Source organism: Columba livia, chromosome Z (genome assembly GCF_036013475.1).
Source record: "Columba livia isolate bColLiv1 breed racing homer chromosome Z, bColLiv1.pat.W.v2, whole genome shotgun sequence".
In the NCBI taxonomy this organism is placed as follows: Eukaryota; Metazoa; Chordata; class Aves; order Columbiformes; family Columbidae; genus Columba; species Columba livia.
In genome coordinates, this window is record NC_088642.1 from 18914931 (window position 1) to 18932707 (window position 17777).

The 17777-nt window shown below is 34.8% G+C and overlaps 1 protein-coding gene across 5 annotated transcripts in view; it reads left to right on the forward strand.

The window, feature by feature from the left end:
• ADAMTS6 (ADAM metallopeptidase with thrombospondin type 1 motif 6) overlaps nt 1-17777 on the forward strand; it is a 153114-nt gene that overhangs the window by 52782 nt on the left and 82555 nt on the right. For all 5 annotated transcript variants that reach the window (XM_065047464.1, XM_065047465.1, XM_065047466.1 and 2 more), the window contains 2 exons: nt 3743-3786; nt 7326-7431. In XM_065047464.1, the coding sequence (XP_064903536.1) occupies nt 3743-3786; nt 7326-7431 (150 nt within the window). The remainder of the gene's footprint in view (nt 1-3742; nt 3787-7325; nt 7432-17777) is intronic.

Sequence of the window (17777 nt, forward strand, 5' to 3'; positions counted from 1 at the left end):
CAGAACTTTTTACATCCATACTAGTAAGCTGACTTCTCCTGAACAGAGTATCTTCATATGTTTTGCATGTACATAATTGTGTGTGGATACCTTCTGAACTACTTCTGTGAATTCTTTCAGATTAGTTGTCATGGGCCAAATCCATGCAAGGAAATTTTTTTTAACAATTTGGTGGATTTTAGAACAGTTTGATAATACAGATAATAGAATTTCACTGTCCAGGAGTGTGGTCGCTTTCAATTTTTAGTTCAGTGGTATAGATGTGTATTTTAGCATGAAGTATGCTTGTATCCTGCAAAAACGACTGGAAATTTTTCCTTGTTAAGTACCCTTGAAGGGCACACTCACGTTTCATGTTTGATTCATGGCCTGACAGGAGGCTCTCGCTGCTCCAATGTTTCACCATCCTGGTGGACTGATAATAGTCTATCTCTGCAGTTTCCTTCAGGCTGATACATTGGTCTTAGTTATCAGTGACAGCTGTATGTCCATCATGCATTTCCCACTTGTCTTCAGCAGCCCTGCAGGTGTGCCGAGGTGTCCCAGGCCTCTTCCACCTCTGCCTCATCGAATTACTTCTGATCCATTCAGAGTAGGAATGGACATGTAATCAACAATCTTGCTTCATATGTCTTTCCACATTTCTCTTGACCACCCTGGTCGCATTCGAAGGACATATGCACCCACTTTATTAGGAGACACATGATCCACCTTGGGCAAAGGATTTCCTTGGCTGTCTCAAAATGATCAAGCTGCCATCTCATCCTGAGGTTTTTTGCAACCTGCATATCTGTATTCTTACATTCAAATTTTGTGTGGCAGCCCTCTTACACATTCAGTCAATGAATAAAAAAGAAAATACATTCATATCTTACAAACTACATTTTTGCATATCTCTTGTGACTGTTGTAATTTTCAATGGTTGAGATAATAATTGTTGGTTTGAGAATTTGTCTTTGGCTCGTGAAGTATTTACTGATGTCCTGGTAACACTAGTGACAAGTAGGACCCATCTTCACCTTTTTGGAGTGTGGTGTGTTGTGGTTTGGTGGTTTTTGTTTGTTTGTTTGTTTGTTTGTTTTTGTTCAGTTTTTTTAATTTGTGTTTGTTTGGTTCTGTTGTGTGTTTGATTGTTGTTGAGGTTTTTTGTTTGTTTGTTGTTTGTTTGTTTGTGTTTTTTTTTTTTAAATATACCAATTAGACCTATCTAATCTCATGGTTAGTCTGGATGACCTGTCATGTCAGGGGTTTCTTGGTTTGAAGCTACTATTTGGGAAATATTGACTCTGCAATCTTTGCATTTTGGAACCCAACATCTGTGGGCTTAATGGATTCATTGGAAATTCAAAATAAAGTTAGAGGAAGTGTTGTAAAAACAACCCCCCACAATTTAGAATAATATGTTTAAGTCATATAGACAAGCAAATGATGGAATCAAGCAGTTTTGTACATAAAAATGGTAAGAGGTTTCAATCAATTCACAAGCAGAAACCATCCATATGAAAGGAAGTGGAAAAAATGGAGCTTGAAGCTGATGTAGGTAAAGGAAGTCACTGAACACTGAAAACTTCAGAGTTTTGGTTTTTTTTTTTTCTGCTAAACATAGCCGTAAGAGAGTGTATGAATGCTCCTTACAGGAAATCAATTACTGCCTATAAATTATGAGTATTTCATGAAGACTTAATTAGAACACATTACTGCCTGGGTATGTTCTTGCAAAAATAGTTAGTGTATGGGAAAATAAAATTGTGTTTTCCTTAGTTTTATTTTCTAATTTATGTTTCATTATCATCATGTTTTCTTACAAATGCTAGCCTATGCATACTGAAAATACTCTGTACCTAGCTTAAATAGAGAATACCAAGGTCTTTGTTTTTCAAAAATATAACAGGAAAAAGGGACTTAATTTGTAGCATTCTTCTGTAATTCTACCACAGTTCCTTGTGAAACTTAACTGGAGGTGAGGAGTAGCTTCATATTCATACCTGTATGACAGTAAGCAGGTTGAGGCCGTAAGGGCCAGTTTGCAACTCTGCAGAAGTTGGTGACAACATTTTATTTGAATTTAGTGGGACTGGCTTGCTTCTTAAACCTCCTTTTGATCTAAGGATATATATCTTTAGTTTTTTTGTAATTAGCGTTGGATATTAAAAAATGTTAGAAGACCAGTACTTCCTGTGTATTGTACTGTCTTCCTTGTGTTCAGCTTTAAACTACATTTTAAAGAATTCGAGGAAGTTTAGAAACTTGAGCAGGATTAGGCTCCATCCTAAATGCAGAAATAGGAAGTTTACTTCCTTACGCGTATAAAAGGCAGGAAATACTCAGTGCAGTTCTTTCTCTCTGTACCTATGTCATCTTAAAGCTTCGTGACATACAAAGCCTAATGATATTCCACCACATTTTGTATAAGAATGCTGATTTCATTACCTCCCCCTTTCCTCACAGCAAATGGGAAGTCAGTGAGAGCTTTATGTGCATATAGGATGGCAGAATATGAACTATATTGATGAGATCAGTACATATGAACATTTAAGTTCAAAATTAGAGCTTAATCCTAAAAACTGCTCAGTGCTCAGTACCTTTAAATATCACAGAAATCCTATGTGGTCACAGCAGTCTACATGTATAGAGAGTTTACTGGATTTGTTCCAAATTTTAAGCTTTGCTATTTTGTCCCTGGATTTGGCTTACAGAGAGGCCTCAACTCTGTTAGCTCTGAAAGGTATACATGTTATGATCAGACTCCTACAGGAGAACAGTCCCTAGGTTATATCTAACAGAAATGTCAAGTGGCTTTAAATTAGTAACTCTTTGGGTTAAAAATTTAAGCATAAATATGGTATATTTTAATCTTGTTTTGATTCACCCTTCAAAAGAATAGAAATTACTCCGAAGCATATTGCAAGGAAGTCAGTATAAATCCTTGAAAATCAGAGGTGTTGTAGGAGTGCTCGCATATCACTAGCCATATAATCGAATTTCAAATTCAAAATCTGAAGGTGTAATTAAAGAGGTGACTGCTGCATGACCACTGCTATCATAGGGTATGCTGCAGAAAACATTTTTAAATCCATTTTCAGCTCCAGAGTTTCTTTGAGTTTCTGTATTTGAAGGAATGTATCAAAGATGATGGCAATTGTCCTTTAAAGGCATTATTTAGCTTATTGAAAAAATGTTTTTCATTTTGGTTTGTCATGGTACTCTTAAGACACATATAATAATTGGAAGATAATGAGAAGTGAACTATAATGGCAATTAATAAGTTTTTTATATATAGTTGTTAGTATAATACTTCAGAGTTATAGTTTTTAATCAGAATAAAATATTAAATAGGAATAACAATATTGTTTAGTTGATAAGTGTGAGACAATAAGAGGATTCTGACTGTTCAAAAAACAAAAGTTAAGTGTTTTGAATCAGCAGCAGCCCATAGACATGCTGCTTTAAATTCAGAACAGCCTGGTAGACTGCTTTATGGAGTTGGTGATTACAAAGATCCACTTTAACCATTTTTTTTTTCTTACTGGCAGGTGTCCCACTGGCCCGAGGCCAGCGGCTGTACTGCAGCTTGTGGTTTACACCAGAGTGCAGAAAATGCCGACACCAGCTGGCTGCACTTAATTAAGCTGATTGCGGTCTGACAACTTGAACTATGATAGAGATATGTGATAAATATACAAAATATCTTACAACTTTGGTTCTCTGACATATCTACTTTTTTTTTTTTCCTGCTTAACAGATATGATATCTGCACGTATAAAAACAAGCCTTGTGGAACGCTGGGTAAGGTTTTAAAGATAAATCTCAGCTTATATTTGCTCTTGCCTTGCTTTATACTCAGCTGTTGATTTGTTGACTGATTAGATCTTTTTAGTTTTATTCTTTCAAAATTTTTCAGTTTCATAAGCATGAACAATAAAAAGTAACCTAGGTGTGGTTTAACTTTAATACATTGCTGGAAGTTTAAATTAAGTGAGCCTCTCCTGTGTGTTTCTTCTCTGGCAGCTATAGTTGTGATGATACCTGGCAGATGACTCAAGCTTACTTATTACAGAGGTGAACTTGCTGTTTATTTCTATTTAACCTAACTCCATGATCTAGTTTAAAAAATACAAGTAAAAGACCTCAGGAAAGTTAAAAACCAAACCCAACAACAACAAGAGCTAAAAAAACCCCCAAGCAACAACAACCCCCCAACAAAAAAGTCCACAAACCACCCTACAGAAGAAGCAGGCTTTGATATTTACACTGTTGCTCTGTTGTACACAGGGAGTAGAGCTTCAGGTTGTTACTTTCACAGACTTAGAGAAAAATAGCACAGTGATATAAATTACAGTAACATTTAAACTCCTTAAAATGATACTTTGACAACGGAGGAGCACACATAGCAACCTTACCTGTAAAAAAGGAGAGCTGTTGTTCTCTCCACTCCTAAAATTGTTGCTGAAAGTTATTAAATACAGTAATTACCTTTAATAGTGCTTTAACATAGGAAATAAACATCAAAGACATAACATTCTTTTATTTTTTTTTCAATTTGCATACTTGCATAAAACTCTTTCTCAGAAATAATTAAAGATACAATTCCAGTTCAGCTAGTTCAGGTTATTCATACTTTTTTTCAGTCAGAACCCATAATTATATTTGCTTTGTCTTTCTCTGTATTACTGTATTCTTTGATAGACTTAACTCTTTTTAATTTTTCTTCAAGTCCCGCTCGTGTCAGCAGCGCTTTTGGTAGAGAGATGTAGCTTACATAGGGAAAGGTATTTGCTGTAAACACAAACAATTTTCACAGCATGTTTTAGTAAAAGGCAAATGATGCTGATGAATTTGTAAATGTAATTGATTTTATTTGACATCTGTGTGGAGGAGAAAAAAACTAAAGAGACCATCTGTATTACTGTCATAGAATTGTCTTTGCAAGTGTTAAAAGAAGAAAGTTTGAAAGAGTGTACATTCACGCACGAACTATTTGATATTTTTACGTGATATTTTTAACACAGATCATTATTGTACTAGTTCTTTCTGTATCAGACTTTGGCATAAAGTCAAATTATGCTTCACTTGAATCCAGCATAATAGAGGATAGACTTTGGCAAATGTTTTATTAAAGAAAAGGTTTGATTTTTAAATTTTATTTATTGATTTTTTTAAAATAAAAATTTAATGTGGTATCAGTTCCAACTCAGTGTTATAGGACCCTTGGCAGTACACAACCATGACAATTTATTTGCATTATAGGCACTGAACTGAAGAGACAAGGCCCTGTGGCCCTCTTTTGCAAGGCCTTTAATATGCTTAAGTCCCACTGACCTCCAGTAACTACAGTTAAGAGTATATTTAAAGAGTCTCTGAACAAAAGTCTCAGGGAGGTCTCAAAAGGTCAAAAGAAACCTGAGTCATTGATGTTCTAGGAAGAAACAGAAGTAAAGGATTTTTTGTGGCCTAGAAATCTCTATCCTATTCCAGTTTCCTAAAACAGGGAATCTTTCATGGAACCTCTTAGAATAGATAGACCTCGGATATCTTTGGAACACCTCTGTGGCTCCAGAGAAGGACAACTCCTTAAAATCTGAGCCATAGACTGAGTTATTGACCTCAGCTCTGTCACTTTCTGAAAGCGTGGTATGGAATTGCATTAATCCGGTCCTGTAAGTCACTGAAGCAAGTGCTCAGTTACGAAGTCTGAAGATAGGTATGACTGTATCACTCAAAGGTGGTGAACTTTGCAGGGGGACATGATAGTTGGTGTGTTAAGTATTGCCATGTTGTCTTCAGAATGTCCTGGAATGTCCTGCTCAATTAAAATAGCATAGATGAACTACAATAATTGTGTTTTCTACTGGTTTCAGGCTGCAAAAAAATATACATATTTTTCTTCATGGCTAGTCTTTTTTTTTTTTTTTTTTCCTGATGTTTTATCTTGTTCTCTGTGGGTGTGTCTATGCTGATGATTTGATTTATAGCAGTAGTACTGTTTTGATGCAAATTCTACAGAGACACATTGTCACCTTTTGCCCATGCCACTTTGGTTATCAGAGTAGCTTAGGTCTGCATAAACTAGACTTGTTTTGAGGAAAAGTAAGTCAGAACACATACTCTCCAAATGCTCCTTATGTGCCTATGGGAGACATCAGTGTCTAAATCACTACTTGGGCTGTATTCTCATTATATCCTGTAATATTTTTCTTCCTTTAGAAAGCTTTGAACCACATGTATAGTGAATATGTTCAGCCTATGGGATTAAATTAGTCTAGAGTGTCCACCCCACATACAAAGATATGTGAGGAGCCTCAGTGTCAGTGCTTCACTCTGCTGACCAGTTCCTACAGCTCCAAATTACTTGCTAAATGTGGACACAGGCAGGAAGCACTTGCCGTTTTACTATTTGCTTACTTTTAGTCCAAACAAAATTATTTGAGGTGCCTGCTCATATAAAGAGTATGATTTCCCTCTTCCTCCCTCCCTGCCCTGTTTTTTCAGTCATTTTTCTGTTATAGTGTAGTTATCTAAGCAAGTAATTTCCTTAAAGAAAAGATTGCTGCTTCTTTCAGATAAGAAACTCTAGGGAGGAGTACATTAAATAAATCTGATGTTTAGAGATTTCTCTAGTGGCACTAAATTATGACTGCAGTATGTTGTGTGATAATCTGTTGCTGAAGAATGTGTAAGATACAGAAGAGCCATAGCCATATTCTGTAAATGCCAGTGACTTAAAGTTTTTAAGTGTGTTTGTAATATAATAAGGTTTTAATTCCAGAAGATGATGGGTGATAAATGGAAAATACTTCATGGTTAAATGAATGCTTGTTATTAACATGTCTCCTTTCTCTTCATTGATGCATTCAGTTTTGTTTTTTTAATTTTTTTAACATACCATGTGGGGCTTTTCATAGCTTAAAAAAGTTGCTTGTATGTTTTTATGAACCCACTAAACTTAAACAGATTTCTTTAGAAAAATAATGTGGATACATTTTGCTTTCTTCAGGCTCAAGAATGTTAAAATAGAAATGCTTTCTTGAATTCCCTCTCCTGGCTCAAGTTACTAGGTGGTCCCAAGTTACCAGAAGTAAAATTTATAAATCTAACCCCTAGTCTAGACATTTTCCAGCACTGACTGCAGTTCAAAAAATATTAATGTCTAGCCGGCAAAGTGAAATTCCCCCCAGTGATTTTGCAAATGACTAGAAAGTTAACCTTTTGCCAACTGCTCCTTCTGTGCATAGAGGTTATTAAAAAGAATCCAGGCATTTATAACTAGGGCTTTTAAGACTGAAACACCTTGGCATGACCCTTTGTGTCTCCTTCTGTTTATTCAGGCTTGGCCTCTGTGGCTGGAATGTGTGAGCCTGAAAGGAGCTGCAGCATTAATGAAGACATTGGCCTAGGTTCAGCTTTTACCATTGCACATGAGATTGGTCACAAGTGAGTGAGTTTAAAAAAAGAATATGTTTTGATGTATCAGCTTTTTAATATTAGTTTAATAACAGATTTTTTTTTTCCTGCATGGCCGTACCATCTCTATTCTGGTACTCCATGTTTCTGTATGTAGTATTCATGAGTGGCAATACATTTTATTTAGTATGTATTACCAAGGGCTTTAAATTTAGAACTGAAGACTCACTGTTTAGCATTTGATTTTAGATTGCAGTTAAATCTGTGCTTTTGAGATTTGACTCACAACTTTCCTACTCTGTTATATATTTTTAAATATTTCACTTTAAAATTTTTTTTCTTTCTCTTTTGTCTTCCTTTCTTTATGAAACAAAAGTGATGAAAAGGTAATTTTTTTGCTTATTGTTATTTTGTCTTAAATATAATTCGAACTATTTTCATTAAAACATTGATTCTCTTGTCAATATTCATATACTATCCATATACATCTTTCACTCAAGCATGAAGTATATAAAACAAGTCATAGAGCAGTCATACCATAACTTCTTACATTTTAAGCATCAGCATATAATTTTAAAGAACAAGATGTTGTTACACTGATAGAACCTGAGTAGAGTTTGGTCTGGAAATATTTCAGGTGTTCCTTCAAAATACAGCATTTTTAGTACATCGTGATATTCCTAAAAAGACTAGGCACCTTCATTATCAAGAGGTTTCATTTGTTTACATGGGTTGACCAACACTGAGTTATGGATGACATGTTTTTCCAATCGTTAGTTGATGCAACTGCTAAAAGCTTGAATACAAGCTGAAATGGAAACTATCAATCTGCTGATCAAAAAAGGTAGTTGGAAGTGAACAATTATTTCCACCACACCTATCATGGAGATAATGATTGGGCAAGTATGATCTCATTTGTATTCAGTATGAAAAAAAAACACTGTTGCACTGAAGGAGACAAATTCTAGAATCCATAAGCTATTGTATAAGATCTGAACAAAAATAATTTAAACCACATGTAATTCTCCTCATCTTTATTTCCTTATTTCTTTTCCTTCATTTGCATGAGATGAAAAAGATAGGGTAAAGGAAAATATATTTCCACTGTTGAGGAAAGAGCTCTTCCAAATTACTAGTAGTTCTAAATTCTTGTTAATAACATCTCTTATAGTAATAGATGATCTATGACCTTGGTGTGAATCAGTCACATGTTTAGTAAGAAAATCAATCTTCCAATACTACATCTTCATTCTAATCTGTATGTCATGCAGCTTGTTCCACAGATACCTGAAAACAATTTAAATATATGCAGCTTTTTTTATCATGCAAAGCTGGCATGATGACAAGAATTGATTTGAGGAACTTAGTCTTTGGTTAGAATCCAAGAAAAACAATATAGCAATAGCATATATCCTGTGATCACAGGAATTTTTTTTTAACCATCTGTGTTTTTTACATTCCATATCTTTTGGTTTCTTATATGTAAGGTCTTTTAAATTTCTGAAAACTCAGCTCTTTGAGGATTTCACCTCTTCCTGTAGGTTGGAAAAGAAAGTAGAAATCATATTCCTTTAGTTTTTGTCCAGTGCGCAGTGATTAAATAAAGTTGCACTGCAAGCTTGATTTTAAAAATGAACGCACAATGTAGATACCTTCAGTATAAGCTGGGAAGAATATGGGGGCAAAAGATCTTCAATGCTTATAATGTTTTGTGCTATCCATGCATCACCTTCAATTTTCCCACACTGTGACTGAATTCTTCTACAACCAAATAAAAGTTATTTCCTCTCAACTTCCTGCTTTCCAGTACCTACTAAAAGTTACTTGAATATGTGAGCAAAGTAATAGTTTCGTGGAACTTTTTTCTTTGGCTGTACTGTGATTACTGCTTTTCTCTTCAAACATACATGAGAAATAATAAACTGACTTCATTGTCAAATGAAAAACAGAATCATTTAAGGGTCATGTCTACACTGAATATGTGACATAAAACAAAAAAACAGTGGATTAAATAAGAATGAGAGGATTTCTCTTAGAAAGGTCATATTTTTTAAAAATTATTTATTTCCCATGGAATACTGAGGGGTTTTTTTTGTTTTGTTTTGTTGATTTTTTTTGTGTGTGTGTGTGTGTTTTTTTGTTTTTGTTTTGTTTTAAGTTGAACTGAGAAATAAAAGTATCTTGTGATAAAAAGAAAATGGTAATCATAATACAGATATTTTGATAGGTTATCCACAGTTTATCCAAAACTGGATTTATGAGATTCCTTGGTGGAAGTATGGCTCAATGTGTTGTTAGTGTATGGTAGTTTATTAAATTATACAGTGGTGAGAAGTCATTAGATCATTCAGTCTGATGCTTTGTATCTCATAGTGTATTAAATTTAACTCATTTAACCTTGTAGTGATCCAAGTAACTTCCATTTGGTTGAAGAATACTATCCAGAAAAACACTTGGTCTTGAATACATAGGCCAAGAATATGAGTTTCATTATTATGGCCAGTCTTCTTTTCTCTTAAGTACTTCTAACTATTTTAAAAATATTTTGGGGGGTTTCCATTCCTTACCATTTGTGGGTTTTTATGTGTATAGCCTAGCTTTGGTGCAGATAAGCTGTGTGCAGTTGAGACTCATAACCAGCTGGTTTTATTGAAGATTACTCTAAACTGTATTTAACTTTATTTCTTTCTTGAGGGCATAAGGAATGGTTGAGGGCATAAGGAAGGGCATAAGAATTTTATGGTTGTTTCTTCTTATGCATGGTTCTGAGAACAGCCTTGTATTACTCTTAATATAAGATAGAATTCAGAATGGGTCCTTTAGCCTTCATAATAATGTCTCTAAAAATTTGATTTATGATGCTTGACTTCAAATGCTTTCTTTCCTACCTTTTATTATTTCACACTGAAGAAATGCTTAAGATTTCTGGTAAAGCAAAAATTACAACCAGTGATTTTTCATGGCAGGAGTGAGAATTGAATGTGTATTTCCTGCATTGTCAAGGAAAGTTTGACTTCTTTGTGGAGAAAGGAAGTATTTGAAGCTTGAATATGCATGCTCTTATGCTCGGACAATTTGTAAGAGTTAAGATCCAGTTCCATTTTTTGTTTCCCTATCAGATGAGTTATGTGGCTTTCCAATCTACACTTTTTAATTTGGGTACTTTATGAAATGCCTAGCTTGCCCCATGCATGCTGTACAGGATGCATAGTTGAACTGGTAAGAAATTCCAGGTTCTACTGAAAGGGATATATCCCTGAAAGAAATTCATTGTGTCATTCATTGTTGTGGCCCTATGGAGTCAGATGAGTTCCTGAAACTAAATAGCAAAGTGAAAAAGAACAAATAAAATAAAAGAGGGTGTTGAAGAGAAAAAATCTGAGGATTGTGGACTAGGCTTAGAACAGAGAGCTGCCCATAAAAATTGGAGCTGAGGAAAGAATTTACTAGTGACAGTTACTGAGGGCTGTACGGAAGGAGTAGGGAGAAAGATTGGTGGCTAAAGTTGGAATTGTCTTAACTTACAGAAGGTGTAACGAATTGGAATTCAGAGCAGTTTGGCAGTCATATCTTGATAAAAAACAAAGATGTAACAAATAATGAGATGGATTATAATCTAACAGACTAAATTGGCTTCAAGATGAAGAACAAGAACAATATATTCAAGCATGCATTTAGTTCTGACTTAGTTCATACAGTTGAAATGTACCAGCAATTCTAGCAGTTTTTTGAAGTCTTGTTTTTTAGTCCCTGTGCAAAGTAGAAAAATAGCAGAAATATCCCTTCTCCCGTATAAGGAAGTTAATCTTGAGTGTCAGAGTAGAAATTTCTAATCTAGGAAATTCTAAAGGTACTTTCAGAAGCTAGTTGTCTTTTCCTCGTTCTTCAGTGATCAGTGGGCTTCATGTTTGATCAGTCAAACCTCATCTGCATTATAGGACCCGAGTTTGAGTGAGATGCTCTCTAGATTACATGCATGTCAAGGAATGTGTGTGTTGTAAAACTAGAAGGAAACTACTCCAATCTGAGGTAATAGCGACACAGATACCAGACTTCAAAATAGTTGAAACACTACTTGGATTAAATGTACTAACACCACATCCAATTAGGTCTCCAGTGAACAGATATCCACTTCAGGCTGTCCTAATTTTATCCATGATGATGATGTCTTCCAGCTTCAACTGTAGCAGGACTGACAGACTGTCTCAAATCTACAGTGTATGAACACCTTATCACCAGTCAGAACAAGTTAAAACTTGTCCCTGCTAGATGCCCAGGGTCCTTCTAGATGCCTATAATTGACTGAGAATGGTGCCTTAATTTTTTATGGACAGTTTAAGTAACTCTTTTTAGTTAAAAAACAAAAAAAAACCCAAAAACCAAAACTAAAACCCAAACCTGCAAAACCAACCAACCAGCAAAGAAAAACGACAGAATCCCCCAAACCAACAAACAAACCCAAACAAAACAGAGCGTGTCCAGACACCTGGACAAGCCACTTAAGACCATACATAATCACATTCTCTCTCTCACTCACCCCATCACCCCCTGCTCTGGTCCTTTTTGGTAAAGTAACATAGTTTTTTGTCTGCCTTTATAATATTGCAGTTATAAAAGCATGCAATTTCTATAAAGTCTTCATTGGCATTTCAATTTTAATGGTTTTGTGCATATAAAACCAAATGTCATAAAAATAAGTCTATAAGAAAACCTGTTTTCTTTGGCATGTTTATATTTACAATATAGAAAAGGCTTGTGTCTAAATATCTGTGAAATATTGTTTGAACTTTAGAATTAACTAAATAATTTGTTTAACATTCAAGCATTCTAATTAAGGGAGAGGAATGTAATAACTCTCAACAGTTCTTAACAAAATTGTAAGAAGTATAAATGGGGTGAAGAGGAAGGTTATCATAATCTTTAGGGCATCATGAATTTCCAAAGGAAATCTGAGCTCAAAGTTTCCTTCTTGATTGGAGGCAATTCTTTCCAATTTGAACTACATTGTAGAGACATGATGCATCCCCATTCTGGTTTTGTATAGCATACAAACCTTACTTGATGTTGCTCTTGTGGAATGAAAGTTGGATACCTATGGCACTATAAACCAGGAGGAGAAATTTGTGCTCTACTTTTTCTAATATTCCCATAGAAGTCTGTCATTTTCCCATAAGACAGTTTGGGTTTCTGAATAAGCTGCATTTTTTTTAGTAAATTAGAATTTGCTGTGCTTTTAGGAGCTTCATATGTTATTTAATAACAAATTATGCTAATATGTAAAAATTGTATTTGATGGGGATCATCAGCCATAACTCAGAGAAGAAGGATGCTTAGGAAGTGGGAAAAATGTTATGATAAAAGCATGCTAAAATTGCATGTTATTTCATGGCAGATGTACTTGTTGAATAGCTACCATTATTCGATTAGTTTGTTTCCCAAGTTCAGGGAAGTAAAATGTTTCACCAAAGTTTTAAATTCTGCATTACTTCAGAATAAAGGATTAGGAATGTTCTAGACCATATAGTCGTTTCCAAATAGAGGAAATCAGCAGTTAAGGTTAAAATCCACATTAAGATGTGGAAATAGAAAGTGAGGTAACTTGTTAATGTTGTTTCCTCCCTTGAGGGGAATAATGCAATATTAGGTATTAGCAAGAAATGCTGTCAGTGTTTGTGATCCTAAACTAAAATAATAGAAAATTATGGTCTTGAAAAATCAGTTTATTTTTTCTTTTATTTGTAGTGTCATTTAAGGTTGAGTTACAATTTGCATGCTGTTATGAAGCTATAACCAATAATTTAATAACATTGGCTAAAAATATATGGAGGACTACATGAAGGAGAACTTGGTATGGGAGATATGGTGAAAATGTAAAGAAAAAATGCCGACCTTCTATTACTATAAAACCATAAAACAATAAAAAACTTCTCAAATAATTTACCATAACATCGTATCAGTTGATGAATACCCCTCTGCTAGCAGACATGAGAATAACTAAGAAAATTACCATGTATGTCCACACAGAAATTGTGCTTTGCTACATGTAGTTCATAGCTCTGATGTTGTGTGTGTGTGGGGGGAATATTTTGTTCTTTAATAGTAGATTTTTTTCATTCATGCACTTTTTGTTGAACAAAATAATGATGAAACATGCTTGTTTTCCCTTTTTTCCCGCCTTGTACATGTTCTACCATCATTAAAAAAGGCAATTTAAAACCATGGTAACATTTACAGGTATATGAATATGACAGTTTTCTAATTTTTTTTCAATATAGGCTATAAACAAACATTCTAAGCTGTATGAAATATATGTATTTAAATGACACCTTTTTAATAATTATGAGAATTAGTAAAATATACTACAAAAAATAAATCAATACAAAGTTAATGAAAAAGTTGGTATCTACTAAAATAAACTAGCAGTTCTTAAAAGCCATTTATAATTCAGCCTTTAGGTTTTATATCTAATACAAGAACACTTGTTCAGGCATGCCTTCCATTTTCTCACAATTGCAGATATTTACTGTTAGACATTTAAAAAGTATTATTCACTCACTGGTGCACTTTATGGTCCTTCCCTGCCCTTTCCTTCATTCTTTGCAGATGTTGTGAGAACACTGTCTAACTAACATGCTGATACACTGGAGGACGTTGTAGCAATGTACCTGGGTCAAGATTCTTAGCTTGAAAATGACCCATTTCACTCTTAGTATGTATGACTATTTTGTCTCTCCTAGTGCAAATAATTAGTGTAATAAAAATTCTTAAGGTTCAAGTTTCTTTTCTCTCTTAGCTTTATTTTTTCTGAAGAGTTACAAGTAGTTATGCAGCTGTAAATCAGTCTCAGATAATGGACAAGAATGTCAAGTGCTTGATTTTATGGTATTTCTGTTGCTTGTGTTCCTGTAACTTTCTTGTCTCACCTGGCTCAAGATTCATAGTCCCTTGTATGCTTCTTATGCTGATAAACAAGTGGCAGAGCAAAGTAAGAGCCACTGCTTTAGAAGAATTAGGTCACATTCATATAACTCATGAATCAGTAAGTGACTAAAAAATGAACATACGCTATTGTATTTAAAGAGAAACATTAGCATTCTCTGCAGTTCTGAACACTCCAAGTCCTGAGAAAGCTAGGAAATGGTTAGATATGCTGAACATTAGTACTACAGTTGGAAAGCACGGATCATTGCTTGTTAATGAGAAAAAGCAGTTAATTTGATTAGCACATTGCAGATCACTTCAGTGTCATAAAAGTGTGTGATCTACAAAATAAACCTCAGCAAACAGTATTGAGGAACACTTAGATTGGTTTGGATCTGTCTTCTCCGAATCTTAAGTGTTTGGGTAATAAATAAGGACAGAAGCCTCCTGGCTGTCTCACAAAAATAACTGCTGTCATTTCAGATACATCAGCAATAAGTGTTTTGGCAACCATAACCATCATAGTTTAGAACCACCCAACAGATTGGTAGCCTAATTTTAAATATAAATAAAACTGTAGGAACCTGCAGGACTGTTCCTTTGTAAGAAAAAGGAAAGGTAGATGAGAAGTTTACATTCCCATCCTTCCCTCTGCTTATACTTCAGGGCCTCTGTTTATCTATTGCTATTTATTCTGGGCAGCTGAGACTACTTATCTCCCCTGTGATTCCTGAGGTCAGGTCTTAAGTTGGATGTGTATTATAAATAATTCCTTCAGATAATATTTCAGATATAAGGAAAAACAGATTGCCAAAGAAAAAACAATCTGTTGCATTAACGATGTTAGTAAATGAAACAGGCACAGAGCACTAGTCAGATGTATTGCCTTCTCAGGATTTTTTAAGAAGTGTACAAACTATAGAGAAATTGCAGGAGAGTTTCAGTTATGACAAAGGTCTTAGGCTTGATGCTTTGCACAGTTCTTTAATGTAGGTGCTCTCTTGGGAGAAGAGGAGCCGTAATTCTTGAAAAAAGGGAGCTGCTGGGTTAAATAGCTTTCCTTGAGATGGTAGGTGGAAGGGTAACTCCATAAAGAAACTGCTGCGTTGCCTGAGAAAACTTGTCTCTCTCTTTGCACTCATCTGGCTGTTCTTCTAAAGGCAGAATTATACTACTAGTTTTAGACAGGCCCTTTAAGCCAGTGAAAGAAATATAGCCTGTGTCTGTTTAGTGAGTTTGAAAAAGGTACGTAAACTGTAACAGTGGCTCCACAAAGAGTATTTTATGTTGCTTCCTTTCTTCCCTGCCTTCTTACCTCAATCTAATTGCAAACATGCTTTTGTAAAAGACATAGCTTTAATGTAATGATGGCCAAATATAACCATCATGTTCTGATGGAAATAAAACTGGTACTTTGGACAGAAATGTGTTTTTGTCTGCAATCCTGGCCATAGGAGTGCAAGTTACTGGGCTGTAATGGCATGCTGCCACTACCATCTTTGGAAACAGATGACAGTAATTGCAAAACCCCTTGCCAAGCATCAGAAAAAACTACCTAGACCTAATGATCAGTTTCCTCCTAAATTCAGAATCAGGGGCAAGTAGAAGAGCCTTATTGGAATGGAATAGATGATTTAGGTGTATGAATACTTATAAAAAACGAGAAAATCATCAGCTCATGAAATGGTATTGAATTCCTGTCTGCATCAGGAATCGGAGCTTCCGTTCACAGACATGCTTATTATCAAGCACACTGTTGCCACCATTAGCAACATCATCTTTTTCACAAGGAGAGCTGGTAGAAGAAGGAAAACTATTCAACTACAAAGTTTTTTGGTTGTGTTTTTTTTTTTTTTTTTTTTTTTTTTTTAATAGGCCCAGAATATACAGATTTAATTTCCAAGACAGTTGAAGTCTGGCATTTCTTTGACAAATGGAATACACTAACAAGGGATTAGCTGGATATCGGATATAGTCAGGATGATCCAGTTCAGGTCTTTCCCACATACCCAAATGCCTGTTTCTGTAAAAGAGTAATTCATAGAGATTATTAAAAACTAACATTTTCTATTTTAAGATATTGTACATTGGGAATTCGAAAGAAAAAGTTTCAGTTTGAAGTATACCACTTGAGAATTAGGTGAATAAAGTACATTTTCCATAATAAAATTCTGAATCAGTTTTGTTGCATTGGACATCTAAGTTCTTCCCTCCTGATTAATATATCTATCTCTATATACATCAATATTGAAGATCATAATAATTTACACTGGTCTGAAAGTTGCATTGCAATACATACATTGCTCAGATGAGTTGTTTTTAAAGCTGTGGTTTTTTATATGTGAGGGCTATTCTTCATTTGATGATACAATAATTTGTGTCAGTCAGACTATTCACAGATACAATATAGCATATGGTTCTCTGCACTTATGAGATATCACACACTGAACTAGATACATGCAGGCATTCCTACATACCATAAGGAGACATCCCGTAGGGAAAGAAGTTTTTTTTGTTTGTTTGTTTTTGTTTTTGTTTTTTTTTGTTTTTTGTTTGTTTGTTTGTTTTTGTTTGTTTGTTTGTTTTGTTTTTGTTTTTGTTTGTTTTGTTTTTGTTTTGTTTTTGTTTTTGTTTTGTTTTTGTTTTTGTTTTTTTTGTTAATGAAGTCCTTCCCCAGCTTGTAGGCATTCACTGATGTTTCTTTTCTTGTATCCACGCGGTTACTGGGATTTGGGAAGAATGGTTGGCCATACCTTGTGCTTGTAGGTTGTCATGATCTGTTGAAGAGGGGGAACGGTACTCAGTGTATTGAAGCTCAGTATAGTGTGAAGGTCTTGTATTTTTGTGTCACATTCTGTAATAATATGTTCAGACTAATATAACACCACTATTGCCATTTTCACTAGAGAAAGTAGCGTGAAGTTGTGGCCAGCCTCTAGTCTACCAACATTTCTATCTTCCGACACTCAGTCCTCCAAGTTTTTAAAAAATGAAAACTGGAGTGTCTCAACATATTTGTGTTCCTAAATGATAAGTAAGAAACCAAGGAGTCAGTCTTTTTAGCGTTTGTAATACAGAAGGCTCCAAAGACTGACCTTTTTGCATTATACATCAAGAAGTCACAGTTTTGCTGCCTGCGTGTGCAGAAGCTCAGTTTTGGCATTCTCTTTAACTACTTCTCTCTCTCATGGTCAGGGAGGCTCCTGTGTGTCTCAATACCTGTCCCTCTGATTTCATAAGCCTTGTGCCATGTTTGGGTGGAAGGAATGAATCTGACCAAAGGTTAATATTTAAAGAAATATGTTTTTTTTCCCCAAGTGATTCAGTGGAAAATAATAAAAGGCAGACTAAGAAAACTTGAGTTTTAGAAAAATACGTACCACTAAGAAATACCCTGTTTGGGTGTATAATTTATGTTGGCTAGTGAAGTATACAATCTTGATTGTTTAGCAATA